This window comes from Struthio camelus, chromosome 3 (genome assembly GCF_040807025.1).
Source record: "Struthio camelus isolate bStrCam1 chromosome 3, bStrCam1.hap1, whole genome shotgun sequence".
Lineage (NCBI taxonomy): Eukaryota > Metazoa > Chordata > Aves > Struthioniformes > Struthionidae > Struthio > Struthio camelus.
In genome coordinates this window covers 141877765-141901436 of record NC_090944.1, presented here as the reverse complement: position 1 = coordinate 141901436, position 23672 = coordinate 141877765, and the positions used below count along the sequence as shown (strand labels likewise).

The window sequence follows — 23672 nt, the reverse complement described above, 5'->3', positions numbered from 1 at the left end:
CAGTTATTACCAGCTTTAAAATTAGTCTGCCCCAAACTGTGGTTAACAGCCCTCCAGGGCTTACAACCTGCTGCGCTGATGAACCTGCCATTGGATCCCAGCTTGGGGAACAAGGGCAGCCCACGCGATAGCTCTCCACGCTTTGGCAGGACAAATTAGAGACACGCTTCTCTGGAAGGCTGCCACGCAGCAGCAAGCAAGTTTGCCTACAAACACCAGAAGACGACATTGGGATGTCATCTGGTGCAGGGCCTGACACTGAAACCAAAGGTTTGTCTCCATTTCCGTTCCCATGCACGCATGGCACACCTCCTCCATCAGCGCGACGTTCACGGCGAGCAAGAACTGGAGTTCTGCCACTGGAGCCGTTCATTAGCCAGATTCGTCTCATACCGCAGTCCGTTCACCTGCCCGAAAATATCACGTAGGGACCCCCAAATCTCTGGCTGACATTAAGAAAGGCAGTCTAGGAAGAACAGCTTCACTTCAGAGCTGACTTTGGAGAACGACTGTTACAAGCCACCTAAGGCATAGAGACATCCCCCTGCCCTTCCCCTCCCAGATTAAAGAAACTCCTTGAGATGTACAACTTCCCATAGGCATAGGACGAACAGACCCTTATTTTTATTAGACTACCTCACTTTTTGCATCACTGATACAGAGCAGCACAGAGGGAATACATTTTGCTTCCCCCCCTCCACCCCAAAACACCTTTCCAAAATACGTTATGCTGTACAGGTTGAGTTAGAATGGATCAGCCACTAGCCAAGAAAGGACACTAGTGACACTATACCCAAAGTCTACAAAGCAGTTTCTGGGCAGAAGTTTCTGGCTCATAAAACAGAAGATCTAGTGGCAAGCCTCCTAGAATTTGCCTTATTAAAATGATGGCCCACCACTGAAGTGAAACGAGTATGTATGGGTCTAAATCATGAAACGACGCAAAAGAGGAGGTAAGTCAGATGACTACACATTAATGCAAACTCTTTTCTGCCTACTTACCCTCTCTCTACAAATATATTTAGCGCTGCTGTTAAGTTACACGGTCAAGAGCTGGAAGGGGCAAGGTGAGTCTGATCAATATGTTTGTTCACATATGGAAAAACTGATTTTCAGCTGAATATTTTGGGGGAAAAGACGTCATTGTCCATTGGAAAGTCTTTTTCATCAACAAAAAAAAGTTCTTTCCACAAGAACAGTTTTCTGCGGGAACTGTTTATGAGTATATAGCAAACATAACAAGTCAATACAGGAACAGGGCTTGCTGACTGTATGCAGAGGGAAAAATGTGCAAACTGTAACAGCGCAGATTCCATTATGCAGAAGAAGGTATATGCAGGAAAAGGGAACTAAAACTTTTGAAATGGCTAAAAAGACAGCTAACTCACTTCTCACTGCCTGTCCCAGAACCGCAAACAGGCGCGTTTATCCACTGCTGCATTCACCACAATATCACTGTTTCAGTTCATTTAGACATGGGTTAAGTTCATGCAAACAGAGCTAGGATATCCTATGCCAGAAGAAGGGAATCTATCTTACACAACTTTACGTATCGCTTTCAAATCTGACCCTATTTGCAAGGGAGCTTATCCAACACTGCAGGTTAACATATCTCATCAGATATGTGAGAACTGGTTTGGTGCCACACATTTTGGCACTTCACCTCATCTGATTAAGTCACTCACTGGCTTACACTAGCGCTCTGTGTAACTCCTTAAAGACTTAGGAGATTGCCAACAAAAAATTAACTCTGGCACTTATATACATAAGCATATCTGAGAATCAGCATAGACTCTTTTGTAGCAACTATGCCAGAGGACAAGCCAAACAAACAACTAATAATGAATAACTGAGCCCATGAATTTATTCTCATTTCCTGCTCAACAAACTGCCTGCCAACATACTGCTGTTTTCCTTTGGTGCATTTAGTATTTCAAATTATTTGTCAAAATATTTCTGTGGATGCTTCCAGATTTACAAATTGGTGGTCAGATTCTCCCTCCCTTTTCCCCCCCTCAAAACGTGATACTTGAATTTCAGGTATCCGCTTTGACTGCAGAAATACAGTGAGTCACATAACACGTTTCCATTCCTCAACTGGAGGAGGCTGATTTCAAAAATGAAGGCACATATAAAAAACTATCACAGCTGCAAACTTGAAAGAAAAGAGCGGGTGGAGAAGAAAGTAGTAGCTACTGTTGACTTAAAAATTATTACTGCAAATGGTCTTGCTAGTAAACTCATTTCTGAGAATATTTATGCAAACAAAAGGAGTGCTAGTACAACCGGAACAAGTGTAATTTAACATCTGAATTAATGTTTATCATGTTTCAACTTTTCAGTATTCCCTTGCTTCTGCTCAGATATTCAATTCGTCTTGTGTGCATACACTAATGTGTTTCAGCGGCTTCCAAATAATTCAAATTCTTTATTGTGCTGGTGGCTTCCGCACAGGTACAACAGTGCCTTCAAGGTGGGGGAAACTGGGGGAAACTGGCAAAAAACTAAGATAGGCCTGTGGGAACAGACTCTCTTTCTCGCTCTCAAAAATCTAACCCTGCTTCTGATTTCAATCAAAATACTTCCCTGGACTGTTGTTATTCCTGAGACCTAGGAGGAGGTCAGGATAAGATGCTTTGCACCGCGAAGGTTAAAACTACATGATTCTTGTCTTCATTAGAAGTGAGACTGAATCGTAGATCCGTAAAAACAGATGTTACGACTACACCAAACTTTTGAGAGCATGAGAATAGCTAAAATGAGGAATCCGGTTTCCTTGAACCAATTGGCTAAAGCACCCTATATTTTTCCTTTCTGGTCAAAGACCAAAGGTTTGTAGCATAGCTCAGCACTGGTAATTTAAATAACCTAGAGGACAGCATAGGATCTCCATATGTGAGATGTGTGCTTTCCAAGAAATCATGCAATTGGAATAACAGCAGCGTTGCTGAGGGTATTCCAAAAAACCGAACTGTTTTCTTGAAAAATGGCAGAGTTTGCCTAAGTTAGAAAATGGAACAATCCTTGGAGGCCAGGCAGTAGGTCAAAGTGAAAAATTTGAGGAAGATTAAAAAAAATGTTCCAGCTTTTGACAGTCAGCGCCCTCCATCAAACTCTGCGAAGGAGGAAGGGTTAAGAAGTTAATTCAAACCGAGTTACCTAAATCCTGTTTGTCCTCCTTTCTGGAGCTCTCAATTCAATTCTGACAGAGCCTCAGAATAATTATCTTCTCCCTTAATGAAATTTCCCGTTTTATCCAGTTAGAGCGTATTGCCACAGCACCTCTGCCAGCAGAAGAGCTTGTCCGAGTGTCCCCAAGCTTTGGGCAATGCCAGGCAGGTTACGTCCTGCAGCCTTCAGCTCGACAGCGATGGGTGCACAGGCGACTGCAGGCCTCCTGCCACCTCCGAAAGCTAAAAACGCCTGGCTTTCCCAGGAATTCGGGACAGCTGGCACTGAGAAGCCTTGCAGATGTGGAAGAAAGATTTTTACAGCCTTGCCCACAATAAAATCAAGTGAAAGAGGAGACTTGGGTATTTGGGATAAAGGGGAAAAAAATAAAAAAGACTTGGAGTCCAATACAGGGAAATACGACCCCTGTTACGCAGACAAGCTCCAGGAGCCCTTTGGCATGTGCAGAGTGAGCATGGGCTGGTGCAGGACAGAGGGTCATTTTCAGCTGCACTTTGGGGGATTTTGTTTTGTTTTCATGTGTCCAAACCCTCTAGAGAGGAGAGCAAAGAAAACCTTCACTGTTTTTAGCCAATTTTGTTTCCCTTTTTTAGGTTTTCAGCAGTCTAGTTTTGAACCTGTTCGCCCTCTCACTATACCCCTTTCCAAAAATGGCCAAGCAGGCAACGTGGGAGCGCAGGACGGGAGCCCACACACCCTTCTCCCTAGGCAGTATTTCAGAATCAGAAACGGACTTAAAGAAAGTCAGGAGAGGACTTGCTTTAAGCGTACCTTTAAAAAGTTGCTAGCCCACAAAATAATCGTACATAAATGAAACATAAAATTAAGCAATGGGATAGTATTTTTTTAAAAAGCAGAAGAATGTCCTTAGAGATGCATACTCTTTCACTCAGCTAGATCCTGTTATCAAGCAGCTCCTTCAATAAACTCAAATGTCACTTTCTAATAAATTCTTTTATTCAAATGAAACTTTGCTAAAGGGATTGTATGGTGCTTATTGCATGTTTTCTAGTTTATCAGAATGGTATCAGGTGATCAATTAAGATTCAAAACCTGGACACACCAAGGAAAAAAAATTCATTTTTAATCTGTAAAGTCAACGTGTTTCAGTCAAGTCTTTTACTTCCTGCTCAGTCTCCCATTTTGGTAAGATTTAACCTCTTTAGAAAACTGTTTTAAAAGCGGTTAAAAATAATGATTAAATTACGGGATTTACATGAAAGAAATCTTTGGCCCATTCATTTTTTAAATCATGGCAATTTGTTTTTTAAAAGGTGTTTGAAGTCCTTGAATCTACCTCTTGGCACCATTAAAAAAAAAAAGTCGTTTATAATCCCCTAATGTGCTTAAATAAAGCCTGCAATAGTTTACATTGTTATTAAACACCTTTTGGGATTATAATTTTATGGGGGTTTTTGCCTGATTAGATGATGAACGTGAAGATCATCAAATACTCATCATATAACAAACCAATTACATTGTATAATCCCCAAAATGAGGTTTGAATCCTAACATTTTTAATTAACCTGGATTTAAAGCATGTACAGTTTTCACAGTGAGTGGACCAAACACTTGAAAAGAGACCTCCCGCAAATTCCCGTCTTCTAGTTTTAAACAAAAAAGGGAGGAATTACTAGGACAAAGGCATGGTACGGGTTGAAGCAGAAACTATTCCTGATGCCACAGTTAAGTTTACACAGATTTTTTCCTTCCCTTCCTCCAAGCTTTTCCCTTGTTTTGCAGTTCCTGCTGAAGGCTATGCGGTTACAGTGAGATCTTCTTGAAAAATGGTGGTGAGAAATGATCCCTGAACGTTAAGTGATCCAAAAAGATTAAAAAAAAAAAAAAAGGGCCCGCAAAATTTTGCCATGCTGGAACCCCTGAAATTACACTCAGTGCAAGCTGTGGGAGCCCACCTCCTGCAGGGGACTGCTTGGCCGCATCACCTCCTCCAGCTTCGTCGTGCCATTCAGCGTCCGTTGGACGCCACCCCACAAACGCCAGCCTAATTTTCGTCTCAACTTTTACAGCTGCAGGTCAGCTGTAGTTTTGGGATGTTCTCACTTCTTGACTAAGCTACAGTATTTTGCTATTTTTTTTTTTTAGTAGTAACAGGCCATTCCTTGCACCTCAGATTTACCACATTTCCCCAAGAACAGATTTCACACACCTCAATATTTACAGGAGATGGCTGGTGTCATCATTTGCTGGCATACATTTCAGTGAGCTGCGCAGCTATGCTTTGCTTGACTAATGGCCACATCAGGCAGCTATTCCAACATAGACGTTCAATGAGAGCGAAGTCGGAATAGCACCCGTTAAAAATAAGAACTACGTAGTCCTAAATGCAAGTCTGGTCACCACTTTGGATATTGTTTTAGCTGATTTTTCTTGTTGCTATTATTCTAAGGGAGAAACAGCAATCTGGATGAATTTATCCCCTTGACACGTTTCCGAGTATACCGCCCACGTCCATAGAAGACAGCAGCCCTCGCCTACCCTTTGAGCATGCAGCAGTGCTCTGCACATCACTCAAAATAAGGGGAAGTTGCAGCCTGACACTGAGCCCGAGCTGTCACCCAAAGAGTCCAACAAGTATGTTTTTGCAAGGCTCCGGCCTTGCATTTGATTTTGTCTTCAATAAAGAAAAAAAGGAATGCCCTCCCTAAGTGGAAAAAGAGAACTAAGGGACAAACCTTCGGAAATGAAGTCAGTACACAGAGGAAGACTAAATAGTCTTCGAAACGGAATAACTGCACAGAAGGAATTAAAGTAGCCAACGCACTTTTAAAAGATTCGTATGAGTCCTACATGTATTTTAAATCATTTCAACCATTAATCATTAGTATGACAGACACAGCAATTACTGTCTATTTTCCTTAATTCCATGCCATTGATGTGTATTAATATTATAATTGTGAGAAATTTTTTTGCTTTTGAAAAAGATGGCTCCCAAATAACAGCCCAATTAGGAACGAGCAGCAGTCGAGGGGAAGCTGGGTTTTGCCGAGAATCACTGCTCGTTTCTTCCCTGCCGTTTCACAGATGGGAAAGTGGAGGCAGGCCGAACGCTGGGGCAAAATGGCGCTATCACCTGCCGTGCTGCGTCCCGTACCTGAGCACAACTACCTCCCTATCGCCTCCTGTTTCAGGGAGGACCTTGCGTCCATCCCAGTCAAGTTCATATTCACTTAAAATAAATAAATACCTGAATAAACAAAGGCAGACCTGGCAAAGCAACAAGCATCCAACTTGCCTATGCCTGTCCTGTCCTGCCATCTCTGCCAGCTCCTCGCAAAGACACACCTCATGCCCAGCAAGGAGCCCACCTGGCCCACGCACGTCTTCCGGGGGCCGTGCTCGGCCAGGCGGCACAGCCTGCCCCTCCACGGCCCGACACCTGCCTCAGAAAAGCCCTGTTTCTTGCCTTAGGCTTCCCCCTGGGGAAGGAGTCTGTGAAAGAGCCAATGTAACTAGAAACTCAGTCAGGCTTCTGGACCGCTCCTTGCTGACTTTCAGAAGTTCAGTTCCTCCCTTGGATGGGCTACCACCAGCGAGCGAGAGGGTTGGAGTTGCCCGTCATCCACCTACTGTCTCCCAAACTGCTGCGCTGGGGTGGCCCAAAGAGCCCTGCACAACCTAGCCAGCGGTGTCCAGTTCCTCAGAGCCAGGCACGGCACGTCTTCTCATCGGCAGTGATTCCTGCACGTTATCAAGCCACGGACAACAACCTCCCAGCAGGACAGTGAATACCTCCGTCCCAGGCTGTCCAGCACCGAGTGTCACACTCAGGTGGGTGTCACACAACTGCCTGTCTCCTTCCCAGGAAGGGATCTGGGAGCCTTCCACGGCGTTGCAGCTCATGCAGAGTTTTGTATGCTGGTGTTGGCTTGCAGAAGCACGCCAACGGGATTTTTGGTGACAGAGCGGGGCAGCACCTAAAGTAACTCATTCAACACGTTACACAGTAGCTTCCTCTAGCCCTAACTGCAGCAATGTCAACATGCTTGCCTGCAGAACACCTTCCTCCACGGCCAAGACCCATCGCTTTCCTCAGTGCACGTGTTCTCTGGTGCTTTTACTGATGAGGTTGTCTAACTCCTAGCCTTCTTACTCCAGCGAGAGCACTCATAGCTGAAATATATGCTTGAGAAAGCCTATAATGTTCTGTTCTCACACAAGTTTTAATATCAGGGAACTGCCTGTGACCCCAGCTGGAGATGATCTGACAGGTCTGTCCCGAGGTCCCAGCTAGAGAAGGGGATCAGGCCGGGAATTCTGCCCCCCAGCTTCACCTGGCTGGGCTCATCCTGTTCAGAGGATGGTGGATCTTTAAAGCACGCTTTAGCTCAGTGCCATAGTGTAGAAAAGGCAGTGTCTTTATTGCGTAAGTCCTTGGGGTTTCTGCATTTGAACTTTCCATAAGAGACTACCTTGCAAGCAGATGCCCAGATGGTGTGCCCAAGAGGCAACTACCATCACTGCAGCAAGCATCTCAGGCACTACCATTTTCTCTCTTGTGCACTGCTATTGTATAGTAAAAGGATGGAAAGCCACCTGTACCCTACATCTACACAGGAACTAACGAGTGACAGGGCCCGTTCCTGAGACTGCGTGAAGCCGGTCATGTGGTCTGGTCAAGCCCACAGAGCTAAACGCTCCACACAGAGCGGTTGCAGTCAAAATGTCTTTTGGTAATTATCCTTGCTATCATCTGAAATGTCCCCAGGAATTGGTTTAGAGGGTGGTATCTGGCCAAGGCTAAGAGCATGCCAGAGACTGCTCAAGCAGTTTAATAGCACAGACAGGCAAGTTCTGTGCCGAGGCCTGGGCCACGTTTAATTTACCAGCACAAACACAGCAACAGGCCACTTCCAGGAGAAAAGCCTGCTAATAACAACAGCAGCAATATATGCTTCTTATTTCATAATTTCTCAGCAAGGAAGCAGGGGCACTGATGTGCAGTTGCTGATTGTCCCCTGGTGTGGCTTGTCACCAGACTGTAAACCAGCTGCCCCTGCAGCAGCTGCAACAGGCTGGTATGAGCATCCCCACCAGCATGGCATCCCTGGACATGCACTGGGGGCAGGTGCCCTTAACCTCACATCTACCGGTGGAGAGACACCAGGCTGTCAGCTCCCCTCGGAAGAGGACCTGGAACTGGGGAGCCAACCTGGCTACACCAAACCAAAAGGGATCTCAGCTCTGGGGAGCAATGCTCTGAGCAGCCCCGGGAAAGGCCTAAGGGGCTGGCAAAGCTAGGGCAAGTCTGCCAGAAAGAGGGATTAACGTGGGCATATCCGAGGCCTTCTCCAGACGAGGAAGATGAGTGCTCAGGCAGAAAGGTTCATTCATAGTAACCCAGGACTGCGAGGGGGGCAGAATTCCCGGCCTGATCCCCGTGCTGACAAGAGTCACGTCGGATATCTGGTTACTTGGCTCGTCCGGGGACGGAGGGGCGATCTGCGTGAGCGCTTCCTCCGGTTTACGAGGACGCCCTTGGCAGAGCTCTGCTACGGTTGGGCAAGTTGGCTGGCTTCACCCTGACCCTAACTACCGGCAGGGAAGAGAGTCAACTGCTGAGATTGGAGGCGAGAGACTGTCACTACTGCGTGCAGATTACAGAAACCTCTCGCCTGGGCCTTATTCTTCCGCCTCAGAAAAGCACAGAGAGAAAATCTCAGGCCGAAGGCCTAAATCCCCACAGTGAATGAAAACAGTGACAGATCACCATAACTTGATGAAAAAGAATGGCATTAGAAACACTTTGCTAAATGCTAACATCAGAAAGTGTGGTACACAATATCAATTCTTTAAAGAAGCTCCAGCATCCAGCTTAACCCCACACACCTGTCCAGAGCTTTTATTTCTAATCCCAGAAATAAATACAGGTAGCTGTGGCAACAGAAATAGCTTCACACCCCCCCCCCCCACCCCTTTATGATGTTAAATGCAGTAGTAACTTACACTCTGGGAATGAGAAAGACTCAAAGAGAAAAAAATAGACTTTTCTATTAAACTGGATACATTCAGACCTTTCATCGTGAAGCATCCGATGATCTCTCACAAACCTCTGAATAAGGTCTTTGTTTTCTTTTGCTTTGTTTTTAACCTCCCCAATTATTTTCTGAAGTTCTCCAGAATACAGAGCCACCGGCCAAGCGCTGCTCTTTGCTACGGAGCAGCGATGCCCACGTAAGCTAACAGGAGCTGCAGCTGTGTGAACAGCAAGGCAGGATAGGTCTCCGAGGTTATTAGTAAGAGCTTAGTCACACTTTGTGGTGATGTCCTTTTAACAACTGCAACTCAAACCAAAAATCTAAAAGCAACACACAAAAAAAACCCCAAACCATAAAAACATACGCTCCATACTCTTCCCCTGGCATCTAGCAAAAGAGACAACAGCTACGCTCGGAAAAGTTCCCTGAACTGCCTGTCAGTAACATAATAAGTATTTTTGCTTTCTACGGCTACTACAACTATGACATTTTCCATGTTTTATTTTGCATATGTGATCTAGAGTTCACTTACTGTTAGATGCTGGAACAGCCATGCCCTCATGATATTTGTGGCTACTTTGGGAAAGATGCCACGCTTTTTATGTCGCTTTTTGTCCTTATCTGGATCATCATCATCACCTGTGCTGGGGGAAGCTACACTGTTGTCCAAGCCGTCACCTGTAAATATAGTGAATCAAATTTTGACTTATGCTACCTTCAGACACTTCAGCCGAAGCCTGGCTTTGGGTATAAACTGCATGAATATTTAAATGAGGTATAAATTCTTTAACACCATAATTCACCAGGGTTTGAAGGGATAGGAGGGAAGAGACATGGGAAGAGGGAGGGTCTCGTAATTATATTGGCCCAGTTCTGGTTTATCCTGAAGGACAGTGCGGCTATTTCTGTCATTGGATTCAGTACAGTAACCCAATGAAAAGTGGTTTTGTTTTTTTTTTGTTTTTAAAAGAAAAAAGTTTTTGCAAGCATCCTGCTTGCCAAAGTGGAAAAGGTAGCTTTTCTTCACACTGGGTCACTTTCCAAAAACTAATCCAATATTTCTCCCAATCAGCTAGTTTGCCTGAGATGGCAGTCAGGAAAGCGTCAATGGTATCCCCATCCCCATGACGTGTGTGAACCTTGGTGCCACGTTCCCCTCCAAGAGGCAAAGATCCAGTTAAAAGAGCCAGGATAAATGCATCCCTCTTGCAACATTACATTCTCTCCCCAAATTCAGGAACAACCGGAGGACTGTGGCACCGCTTATATTACATATTTCCAGATGTCCATCCTGCACTGACTTTTCCTGGGATGCAGGTATCTAACCGGCTTCCCCTCTCCCCAGCCCCAGCCTACAGAAATTCATACGGGGATAAGTAGGTACCAGTTTGACCTACACTTCAGGAATTAAAGCCCTGCTTTGTGCTGGTGCACCGTATCTGTAATAGGTGTCTGCTCCAGTTAAACAACTACTGATCCAGAATGAATTTCCTTAATGCAGAGAAAGTCTTAGTTCTCATCACACTAGCAACATATCTACAGGACTATACAACTGCGTAGCTGCCAGCTTTTGTCTGGGGTGTAATAACGGGCGAGCAGTCACTGGAAAACAAAAGTTGCAGTGCCTGGCCAGCTTGCATGCAATTTTTGTTTCAAACCCGGAAAGCGGTTTATAAACAAGTCAACGTAGCAATTTATTCTTTTCATGCTCTGCACGTGGATCGAACGGTATATCCTGGCTTCCAAGGACACTGTATTTGTAACCACATGGAGCTGTGATGTAATTAGGCAAGTGTTCCTTACACCCCCAGGCAAGAATGATCAAGAAAGTCAGCTGAATTGGGCTGAATCAAAACTACCTTTGTTAGGCATAAAAAAAAGTGAAGGATTTACACTGTCAAAATTACGATTTGTTAAACAGCCTTCATCGCAAAAAAAAAAAAAGTTATTATTAGCATTATATTTTTAGTATCTTACTGACTGTGACAAATTTATAATTGTCCTTATGACTTAGCCTGGATCTTTAATGAAATAGTAACCTTGAATAGTTATAGAAACAAACACAATTTTTATGAAGAAATCAGATACCCGATAAATTCTTTGAAAGCCCCGTATGTAAAAAAGGGCTTTCATACAGAGAAGCAATTCACCGTATAAAATAATAATTCATAAAAGAAACATGAGCAAAGGAAACAACTCAACAGCATTTAAAATTCCACGGGCTAATCCACTTTCTGTCTGAGAGAGGCAAACGAGGAAAAGAAAAGTATTACGCATTCATTGATTAAAAATGAAAAGCTTCTAACCTAATGACGCTGCCTTTCCCCACCTCCCTGCCATTGTTTTACCCCTGTTTTTAAAAAACACACTTTCTCCTCGTTTCAAACCCCCCTTCAAAGATTAATTTAGTAGGCATTGCCTGGTGCCTGACGAGAGGAGTATTCATTGATAATTTATGGAAATATCTACTATAATCCAAGGGAGATGACTTTTTTCCAGCTTTGTGCATCAATAGATAATCAAGGCCTTAAAGCAGCCTTAGCTTCCCATTACCTCAGGCAAAAGAATTCCTGAAAGCATGCCTTCGGGGCACCTGAATTATATACTCCATTAGGGGAGGAAAAGCTTTCTGCATTCCTTGTGTAACACTCCCCAGAACCTTTCCTGTTTATTTCTGCTGTATGAAAGCAGAAGCATTAGGAACAGAATTTTTTAAGTGAAGACTTATGTAGATACAATGGCGAAACCTTTCAAGCGAGAGCCAGATCACCTCCTTCAATCCCTGCCAGTGACCTATCCCAAATAAAAGGTTTCTGTTACATCATTAGCTCAAGCCAAAAACAGCCTTGGCTTAATGCACAGTTTGTTCTTCCTACTGTTTTTAGGCAAATACTGCTACTTTACTCCCATCTGGGAGGGAAATTACACTGCTGGGCTGTAATCTAAGACAAGATTTTCATTGGAAGCAAATGCTTTCAATCCAGTGTAAATACTGGTGCATGTTCAGAAAAGCCTAAAACAATAAACCCTGGCCCCGTCCAACACAAGCTAGGGAAAGTGAAAGGGAGAGAGCGGGTAATAAAGCATCCGACTATCCTAAGAGCAAATTCTTCGGCAGACTTTTATAAATGGTTTAACCTCGTCCACTTTTTTAAATTGGAAGTTGAGCCTGCAAAGACCACGCCACGGAGAGAAGTCTAAATGGTCAAGTGTGGATTTTAGCATTTCCATCTACTTTGCAACCCGATACAGTCACCTCTGCGAGGTCTCCAGAGAATCCCTCCCCCCGCTCCCCCTTTTTTTTTTTTTTTTTCGGTCCTCCCCCCTTTTTAAAGATCACTAAACAAACTTGAAGAACCACTGCCCAACCACACGGTAGCAGCTATGAACCGCATTTGTAAAATGTCAGCAGTGACTTCATTCCTGAAGTTGACTTCTCCTGCCGCCAAATGAAGGCGAACTGAAAAGGTGGAAATAATCATAGAAATGATGCTAGTCCATAAACAAGCTTACAGCCTCATTAGTATAGCAGTAGGCTCCGCTGGGTGATTTATGCTTGTTTTGCTGATGCCATGAGGAAATGCCATCGGGCAACTTTAGCCAGCTGCTAATGGTTTCTGACAGCTTCTTAGCAACTAGTGCAAGCAACGCTGTGGCGTTTGCTAGTGACAGAAACTGAAAATGTCATATTATCTGCCCATGTGTCACAAAGTCCGTGTGGCAATTAACTAGTAGGCCAGTGACCGAGGGGCCAGAGGCTCTTAAAAATGGCCTTTGGCGATGCAGGGGCCGAGGAGGCGCACTGCTCACATTTACGCCGCGCATATGCAACGCGGAAATTGGGTTCGCGCTCGCCCCGTCTCGGCCGCCGATGAGTTGGGTCCGCTCAGATCCTTTGTCTGCGGAGAAGCTCCCGGTTGCTTTCTCTTTAGGCACCGCGTGACACGATCAGGGGAACGGCAAGTAATCTGCCTTGATATGATTGTTCGAAATGGCACTTTAATTGGCAATACCTGAGTCTCGATTTTGGAGAGCCGAATGCAGAGGTGCTAGCTGTTTTTCTGCTCGCTCACAAATTAGTCTAAAAGGATTTAAGATCACTGAAGCAGACTCATTGCCTGTCAAATTGCTAGGAGCGCAGGCACTCTGCTCAGCAACTAGACACTATTTAAAAAACACTGAGCCTGTAACAAGCGCAAGGAGAGCCTTGGCTCGGCGCTCCGGTTTCCAAGCTATCGAAACCATGCGCTATATGTCAAACTGTCAAACCTTTCAGCATGGCCATTTGCCCTTTCAAATAATATTTAAGAATTGTTTTTACAAAATTTTATAGGCCATGGTCCAGTGAAAGAGGCCAACCAACAAAGAAAGGAATTTGTACTACAATTCGTCCATGGCCGATTTCTTGCGCGCCCAGGGCCTATCCCCACGGAGCGAGGCAGGTGACCTGTGGCAGCTCCCAGGCTGTCGGAGGGCTCAGATTTCAAACGTGCTCAGCTCCAACGTCCCGCGGTTGCCTATTTAAGCACACCCAGGCATTTAGGCTGTGCTATCTTGTTCCTTTCAAGACAGGATAAAGCCGCATTTATCGCATTCAGGCCGTTCAATGGGTCAGCCGGGCCGCGCCGGCAGGGGTTCCTCTCGCCCCCGGCCCCCTCCCCTCTGCCGTCGCCTCCCAGCACTTCCCTTCCCTTCCCCTCCCGCTCCCCCAAAATCGCAGGCCGAAGCCGCAAAGGGCAATGGCGGCGTTTACAACGGCTCCTCCAGTCCTTGATGCTCTCTTTGTCACGGATGAGTGGTTATGAACCTTTGTTGGCACAACAGATGCTTCTGGAGAGCAGCTCCGCGCAGGTGCTCGTGTGCACCGGCAGCAGCCGCCGGCAGAAATTCAGTGGCAGCTCCACGCTGTCCCCCTCGAGTTCGTGCCGAACCCAAATTAAACGCCGTCGCCCTGCAACGCTAGCAAGGTGGGAGCACCACCCACAGACGCCAACGGCCACGCTCCCAAACCCAGCCTTCGACCTCTCATATGGAAGTTGCCCAAATACGACGTGAATACGTCCAATTGCCAGTCACCACAGATTCAGAAAAGCTGGACGTTCAGATGTCAAAAAGCCCACCAGACATTCGCACGCAACTTAGCTGATGCGTTGCAGAGGCCTCAGCGACGGCAAGGCACCCGCTTACCTGTGCCCCGTTCAAGGCAGGCCTGGGGCTTTTGGAGGGGTTGGTCTGCTCAGGATAGACACCCCTGTAATACCCCTACAGACCAAGAGCACCCTCGTCTCCAAGTGCTTCAAAAGCTACTGGAAATCACAAACTGCCAAATATAGCTTTCCCGGAACGAATATTTTCACCGCATGCTACAAGTCATTGCTCACTGCAAGAAGCTGTGTGACCTGGGACCACAGCTGTATCAGGAGGACAAGCATTTTTACAAGAAATACATACTCTTCATAAAAAGTTTTGCACATCTCTGCCATCAGCACTGAGGATTCGAGAGAGGGTTTGGGGGGGGGAGGGTTCGTTGTCGCAGCTACAACACATTAAAGTCAGCAGGAGGGAACGAGCTTGGCCGTGGTGTGAAGGGAGCGGGCAGGGCTGGGGCTGGCGCGGGCGGCCAGACCGCGGGGCGGACGCGCCGTCCTGCCGCCAGCTTCACCGCTCGCGCTGCAATAGCCACCCACTTCCGTCACCTCAAGGACTGCACTGAAGACATGGGAAAGAAAGGGATCCAGAAGCCCTGGGAAAGGCCCGGAGCAACTTCCCTGAATGGGAAGACACCATTAACGTGGGGCTAAATCCTTTAAAAGATCCAGAGCCTCCCAAATTTAACTTATTTTCATGCTTTCAGTTTTTTTCCTGTTAAAAGTGGCTTCTACCTCTTGGAAGAACTTTCAGGGTTGCACGTGCTTTTGCATTTAACAAACTAAGGTCACTGTGTCTGGACAAATACTTTTGATTTCGGTAATTACAGTTACAATGTTTCCAGTGCTGTGAAACATTGCCCCCAGTTGCCCCCAGGTTTGTTGGCTTTTCACTAGTGTATTTTTTTTTTTTTTAGTGCCATTAGAATTTTTTTAAAAAGTGTTTGGATATGCGTTCCTTTTAAATTCCTGCATTTGTTAGCAAGAGAAATCCTACATTGTCAAAGCAAAAGACTTAACTTTTCACCATCCATCCACAGCAATTTGTTCCTTCCTCTTTTAACCCATCCAAGAACTCAACCTTTTTAGTAACCAACTGTTGAATGGACCCGGTCAGCCAAGGAAGAACACGGACGGTTTTTGCTTCTGAGACAACCAGCTCAAATTCGGCAAAAGACTGCGGTGACCAAAAATCACATCCAAATGGCTCTGGTGTGAGTTGGAGTGGCTAGTTCTCAAGTCCGCAAGAGTCATGAGGACAAGTCAGTGACTCGCCAAGTGCCATCCCTCCTCACAGCAAGTTAGGGAAGGAGGAAAACCGAGAAGCACAAGGGGCTGAACGCTCGGGAAAGCCAAAACACCCAAAAGGCACAGTCTGGGGATGTCTATCCAGCTGGTAACCCAAGTTGTGCCTATCTGTTGTGAATAGCTGGAAGTTTACATCTGACAGGCCTGTTAGTTTAACTGCTTTCCCCACGATACGTAGTCTAAAATGTAAACACATATGTAGAGATAACATACGTAACATGTACCCACTGTGAGCTGCTCTCAACCTGCCCGACCCATGCCAGCTGTGCAAGCTGAACGTGGGGATGACAGGAGAAATGGTATGGCAGAAAGCTTAAAGTAGCCATGTGATTTCTTTATTGGGAATAACCTTTTCTGTTAGTTTGGATCCACGATTAGTCAGATCTGATGGAAGTACCCACTCCAAGACCTCCTGAGGTCAACAGCAATCACCACAGTGCATTCAATGGGCTACGGAGCAGACCCAAAAATGATTTACAGTGATGATGTAGGTCTGCTTCTATGTTTGAAATATAGTGTCGAGGAGAGGCAGATTTTTTTTCTCTCTCTTATTCCTTATGGAAAAAGGCCTAAATATATTTAATAAGAAGTAATGAGGAACAACAAGGTTGAAAGTGAGCATTAGCAATGAACAAATACCATGTGTTCGAGTTTGCATGCATCTCTTAAAGAGATGCATTACATTTTTCATGCAAGGATTCAGACCATGACATAAACAGTAGGAGGTTGTCAGTCACAGATAGCATCCATACTTAGAAGATACTAAAGGAAAGAGTTGCAAAAATATCCTACACAAATATTCACAGATGGAGTAACCTGGACAAGTATGAATTACACTCTGGCATTCGACAGATTTTCAAAGTTTTTTCCTTGAATCATTGTACTTTGTTCTTTAGAGACAGGAGCACCTTTTGCTAGTAACTCGAGCCTCCTTTTTGACTTGAATTCCCTTCAGGCAAACAACGAGCAAATGAACTGTCTACACAAGGAGTAAAAACAGCATTGATGAATAGGGCGGGGAAAACACCACATATTTTACTCATTTTCATTTGTTTGGCAGGTTTTTTTTTACAGCTAAACACGAAGGAAACCTCTTCTGCAGGATGCAGCACAACTTCTTAACGGAGTCGAGACAATTCCTCCACTACAGATGAGTTGGAAGATATTTCTGGAGCCATGTATCTATTCTCCATATGAAATATTAAAAAGAAAGCAATTCATTGTATGGGAAGGAAACAACTCTCTGCTGCCAACAACAGAAGTTTACTTTGAGTAGTTGGAAGCAAATACCCTACAGAAAAAGAAAACTATCTGGTTAAACAGAAAAACATCCTGCTTTAACCAAGAATTGTAAAAAGCTTAAACAAAATATATATTTTTTAACCTAAAAGCCAGCATAGCAACTGTACCACTTCTGGGGAAAACCTGGTTTTCAGTCACTCCCCATTGGGTTGCAACATAGCTCTTTTTTGAAATCTATTCCCTCAAACCTCAGCTGGTGAGCTGGCCTCCACAGCCAAGGGTCCAACCAGCGGTGTTTTCCATGGGAAGTTAACCGCGCAAAGCTGACGCACAGGCATATCCACAATGGGATTTGACTGCCCTTACTCAATGGCGAAGGAGGAGTGCAAGGAGCCATGGAAGAAGCACTCCTCCAGCACTGCTCTGCCATGGGGGAATGATGCCCGATTAGTACCCCAAATGGCCCAGCAGGTTAACTTCTATAAGTCCCCGTGACTCCTTAACAACCGGATCTATCTTCAAATTTATCCAACTTGTAAGACGCTCGACTCGTGGACTGAACACAAGCAGCTATAAGAGGCTCAAAGCAAAGATGAGAAGCATATTATGTGTAAACTAAGGTATGCATTATTTGTGGAAACAGTTTATTACAGCTGAGTGCTAGAATAGGCCCCCTCTCCTAAACAGAGCTACGTTGCCCCAGGCCCCGCCTGCATGCCCGCTCCGGAGAAGATGATGCCGTGGATTTCATGTTTTGCAACAGAAAATATGCACCAGAACTTTGATGCTGTCCAAATCATTAAAAATTAAATTTTTCTATCAAAACAAGTCTAAAGAAAATATTTCATTGGTGGGTGCGACAAATCAAAAGTGTTCAGGTTTGCTGAACCCAACTAAAGCATTTTCTTTTGGGCCAGCTGAACACTAATTGAGGCTCACATTTTCTTTTGTAGGACTAGGTCCTTGCATCTCTCGTACCACCTGCGATCCAGCACACAAGGTAGCTCCTTTAGGTGGTCTGCCACTGTACACCACAGGAGTCATATAACTGTAATGAATATGAGAGAGTTAGTCTAGATGTGGCTCAGGCAAGCCGAGATTCACGGCCTACCAAGTCCACACAAGATGTTCAAGCTAGAAGCTCCCACAGGCTTTGTTTCAGCTGAAAAAGCTTTTGCTAATAGGCAATGCATTTCCTTCTACTCCTGTCTCCTCCTTTTAAATTATTAGTAATAATAACACTTTTTTATTTTCCCTGTCCCTGGTCCATCAGTAACACCTGCTAATGAAAAACAAGGCACAATTTAAAAAAAACCTGACATTAAACTCCACTTTGCATGCCATGGCAGCACCACATATTCCATTTCCCCAGATACGTTTGTCAGATTTTGCAACTGTGAAAGGCAGAACTAAGAGGAAGGAGAACGAAACACCCCCCATCTCATCTACCTCTCCTCCTTTGACAACGACAGCACCTCAGCTGCAAACCCCCACCATCTCACACAAGGTTATGAAGATCTGCTTGCTACAATCATTACTCATGCCAATTCTAGCCACTGAAATCTCTTCATTGGGCAATTCAGGAAAAGACACCTGGCTTTGAACTTCAGGCACAAATCAACTATTTGCTTTGTGCTTAAAACAAGACGACGACCATTTTGACTTTATGGAGGGTTCATCTAAATGAAACCCTTCTGAGAGAGGCAGCTTGTTCCTAATGCAGAGCCCCATATTTCAGAGTTATGGAAATGAGGGCAGAAAGAAAGGCTGGCCATGGGCATCTATAGGAACTATCTCCCAAGGACGACTCTAAGGTCTGACGGAAGCTGTCTGCGTGGTCGCTTAAAACTACTCAGCCAACAGAGGCAGGACAGGGCCCAACTCCCGGACCTCAGCGTCTCCCAACACCTGGGCTCTGTAGGAACAGGCCAGGAGCTGGACCCCAAACACTCCTCCTTGTTTCCCAGCAAATGTCAGAAACACTTGCAACCATGACAGAATGGACTACACTGGGACTGTGCCATGAGCTTTCCTCACCCTCGCCCTGCCCTAGCGCTGCCTGGGCATGCTTGGAAGAAGCCTGCTTTGCTCCCGAAAAATCTGTTAGCAACCTCATGTTACTACGCATCCAACCAGCTCAGGAAAAAATGCCTCAGTTAAAAAATAAGTGCCCTCAGCCTTCCCTCAGAGCTTCTAGACGGAAGAGAGTAGACAGAATTAATAATGTTCTTATGCTATCCTCACTGCTCCTTGTTCCCCGGTGCCCTAAATCCACCACTCTTGTTCCCAGAGCAAAAGCCGGTCACTCTGAAGGGTGCCCTTACAATAGAGGGAGGCTGCTTCTCGGCAAGGAGGTACAGAAGCCAAAAGGAGATAAGTAGATTTGACAGAGGCAAGCTCTCAAAAAATTTTCTTCCACTTGACTGTCTCTCTCCAACACAAAAGGCAAATCTGTTCTGATTAGGCGGTGATTAAAAAAGGCTACAATGAGAAAAACAAACCTGAAGTTGGGCTTTAGAGCGATGGTGAAAGGCGCTGTGGCGTCAGCCTTCTCGCAGCAAAGAGGCAGATGCGTCACTGTGGCGCGAACGCTTCCCACTTGCCACCATGAGGAGGAGAGGGGAGCTTTCAGAAACTGTTCCCTACAGCCGCTCCCCAAGTTGGCACGCACCACCCCAACGGGAGAGCCTGCAAACTCATACCGAGCAAAGGCCATTCAGGGAAATAACAGGAACAATTCAGCACACTGAATTTTGAATGCTGCCATTTGTCTTAGAGTGCACTTGCAGGTTGTTCCTTTCCCCACAAATTAAAAGCAAATAAAACAACAACAAGCACACAAAACGCAAACCATCCAGGAACAAACTGATCTCAGAGGGTCCCAAACACGCAACCAACACGGAGGCAACGTCAGATCAACACTGGACGCTTTCCACAGAATCGCCAAGCAGGTGGGGTAGGAAGGGACCTCTGGAGAACGTCTAGTCCAACCCCAAAACTTCACCTGAAGTATCACCTGCAGGTGCATGTTACTTCTTTTACCTTCGCATGCTACACATTCCTAGACATCAGTTGCCCAGGATTACCCTCAATAGGAAGGCTCCTAGGAGGGAAGAGAAAAGCTTCCGGTGTGCCCCTGAATTTTAGCGTTTGTGTCACTACATCCAGCAGCAGCAAAGTGGGGAAACCACTGTGAAAGGCACAAAGCAAGGGAAGAAGGTAACTTTGCCCTTTCCAGTTTCTCTCTTTAACGTCATCCTTTCTCAGTAAGGGAACGTAACCAGAGTCACGCAGAAAGCACAAAGCAAAGATGGGTCTTAACAAAAAGCCATCCAGTGCCTTAAAAAAACATAAGCAACACAAAAAGATTTTTAGCGTCTCTTTTTCAATTCACACCACTCGCCATTATCTCTAATAGTAATAGGAATGGATAGTAAGAAACAACTGCCTGCTTTTAGCAATTTGATGCACTTTAAAGGAGATAAAAGAGTAACTGAGGAAGTTAAAGAAAATCTCAGCTTTTGGCAGGCTAAAAACCATAGGCATCACAGTCTGCCTGGAAGAACGGTCTTGCTTTCTTGCTAAGGCAGTGCTAAGAAGGGACTATGGATGCTACGCCAGCCCATCCTCCCACCAGTACAGAACAGAGGTCCGATTTGCCCAGCTCCCTGCCAACTCCCCATCTCCTCTTGGGTCAGTCTGCCAGAGCCTAAAAAGTCACCAACATCACTTGCAAAATGGGTCCGTCAAGTATCCAGTTGGTCATACAGTCTTGGTGGACATTACTGAGGAACGTATTTCTACTACATACCCAATTCTTCTCGCCCTAATTTTCAAAAAGTGCTTCTCTTCTCCGTGTGTGAGTATGCACCACGCACATAGGGATAGCGAACACCGCTCCTGTTTGAACGCCTACAACACCCCTGTGTCTTTCCCGTGCGTGCAGTATGAAACAGGAGGATTTTATTTGCACTAGTATTCCACGTGAAGGAAAAAACTGACTTTTCAGAGCATCCTGTAAACTCTGGGAAGAGAAAAGAATGGCATGGAAATGGAAGAAGCAACCTGGAAAGGAGAAAGGAAAAACAGGAGACCTTGGCTTAAAGGCGAGAGTTCACCACACCCTTACCCCTGCCTTCATGTATAGAAGATGTTTGCTTTTATAAATCTCGGAAAAAATGTGGTGTGTGAGCTAAGTCAGTCCCTAGGCAGATTTAACTTGGGTGACCTGAACTTACTCTGCAGATCACCATAGGTCTCTCTGACCTTGGCAGTGACACAAGGACCATATTTTCACACGGATGAACTGCTCTGGAATAATTCTGCCAATGTATTAGGCATAAATAGCCTTTTATTTAGCAGTGGGCAAATATGTTTTCTCTTTCTGCCTCTCACTTCCCCAAACAAAATCTATTTGTTAGGGAAACGAGGAAAACCTCACCCTTCTTTACAGTCTGGCTACATGTCTGGAGGGCCAGACAGAAGGTTGGCTGCTCCGTGCTCATGGCAAAACATCTTCAGGCTTTGCCTTCAATAAGATGCCCCTTTGGAGTAACAGGGAAGATCTGCTGCTTTTGATTGGAGCGGTCAGTCTGCACATTTGCGTATTATATGTGAATGCCCTCAAACACAGAAGCGGGGGGATATCCAGAGCGAGAACGTTCACCTTCAATCGTGAAAACAGAAACCACGATCCTCACCTTACACCTCTATACAAAGGAAGAGTAGCTCTGCTAAAACCAATGAAGTTGCACTGAGATAAGCAAAAAAAAAAAAAAAAAAAAACACATCTTGGCCCTGCAGAAGAGTGACTGACTTGGAAGAAACAGGTAAACAGTGAGTTCCTGGACAACAGCCAGCACAGTTCTGATGATGCAGACCTTCCCGTTTCGGAGTTTCACTGGTTTTGAGTCTGGTCACTTAAGGTCATACCAAAGAGCCCTGAGGCTCCGCAGAAGCCCTGCGCACTTCCTCCCCATTACACAGGTGGTTAAAGTGGCTACTCAAAAATCAGCTATTATTCTAATGCCACCTGATTCTAAATTGCTCAAGAAATGAGGACTGAAACCACAGAAAGGGTATTCTGGCACCAGCTAAGGAAATATCAGTTTTTGAGGTCAGAATAACATCCCTTAAAAATATCAACCAGAGCGGTACTTTTATACTGCATCTTGATAAAGGCAGGCAAAACATTAGAACACTGCACTGATGAAGACCAGGATGGTTCTGCAATATATATACGCATGCAGAAATGCATAAAAGTGAAAGAAAATACTTGCAAAACCCACATTCATGTTACCCTTTGACAGTCAAATAAATCCTAGTGAATATTACTTCCAGTTTTCACTGTCACTTTGAACATGACTCTCTTCTAATAAAATTCATTATCAGAATGGGAACACAATTTTCCAATTGCTTGCGAACTGCTTGCTTCACCCCATCTACAACTTCTGCTGTATGGCTGAGCACCTGTAAACTAGATTCAGGTCTCTCAGTCGTCAGACTGGGTAGCCAAGGCTTCTCAGGCAAAAGAGCAAGTCTCCCATCGCACACTCGCGCTCTCTTCACGTGCAATGCTAGATAAACAACCACTAATGCCAAAACTGGTGATTCTCTCGAGACTGGAGAACATTTTCATAGAATTCACCAATTATCTGCACAGTCCCCAACAATACCAGCCTCCGAACCATTGTTAATCACACTGCCATCTACTATGCAAAGCAACTTGGCACTTTGCAATTTATTTCAACTGCCTGACCAGCTTCACCTGCAGTTCAGGAACTAAAGTGGTTCAGGTGAATGAGAAGGGAATATAGAGATTTTCATTTATAATCAGAGGGTCTGGAAAACAATGCTCAGCTGAAAATCATTCCTACCTGTTATTTAATGACTTTTATGAAAAGGACTTTGACCCAACAACCATATTTACAAGGCGTATGGTTCAAGTGGTGACCTGAACCAAAAAAAGAACAGACTTAGCGACAGCAAAGCGCTCCTGCCCGTAAGACTACACAGAGGCTCTCCTTTCCACCCACCTTTCACCAGCCCAGGTGGCCTTCTGCAAGCCTGAGGTCTCATATGAACTGCAAGGGCATGCAGGGAGAGGATCAGGAAAGCACGTGTTAGCTAAAGACGACACAAGTTACACGCCATATAGCCCAGCCAGGGTGCCAGGTGCTGGATGAGGAGGTTGAACCTGAGAGCAATCAACAGCCAGTGCGGGAAAGCTCAACTTCCTAGGAGCTCAGGGGCATCTGTGCAGGTTGCGACTTATGCTCCAAAAGCCGAACAGCTTAGAAGGAAGTCTCCATGGGGACATCCCTGCAACCACCTCCCTCAGCTCCCTTCCTGGGTTTTCCCCCAGGAGCCAACCCTCAAGATCAGAGATAGGCACGCTGACAAGGCGCAGAGTGAACGCTTGCACTGCCGCTGCCAGTACCTGCCCTTGCCTGGTGTCTGCACAGCTCCTCCTCCAGCACCATCCTCAGCCTTCGCACTTGCAGCTTTGGCAGGGAGTAACCTCAGATTTAACGCTGCCAAGGCACAGGGGGTTACCATTCCCAATCCAAACATATTTTTCCTGGACGGACTCCAAAGTGACCTGGCTCATCTTAGATATGAAAATAAGACTTCAAAATTCTGCACAGAAATTGTTAAAAAAAAATCTTCCGCCTTATCGGCTAGTGAGGATTGCTACAAATTTGACTGCAAAATGGAACAGACAAACGAGCCTTTTTTAAACGTGCACTAGTGTGCTTAAACAAGCGGAATGCGAGTCTTGCTA

At 45.3% G+C, this 23672-nt stretch overlaps 1 protein-coding gene across 7 annotated transcripts in view; it reads right to left on the bottom strand.

Moving 5' to 3' along the window:
* Positions 1-23672, bottom strand: part of MEIS1 (Meis homeobox 1) — a 102957-nt gene that overhangs the window by 39407 nt on the left and 39878 nt on the right. For all 7 annotated transcript variants that reach the window (XM_068940726.1, XM_068940724.1, XM_068940729.1 and 4 more), the window contains one exon: positions 9724-9869. In XM_068940726.1, coding sequence (XP_068796827.1) covers positions 9724-9869 — 146 coding nt within the window. The remainder of the gene's footprint in view (positions 1-9723; positions 9870-23672) is intronic.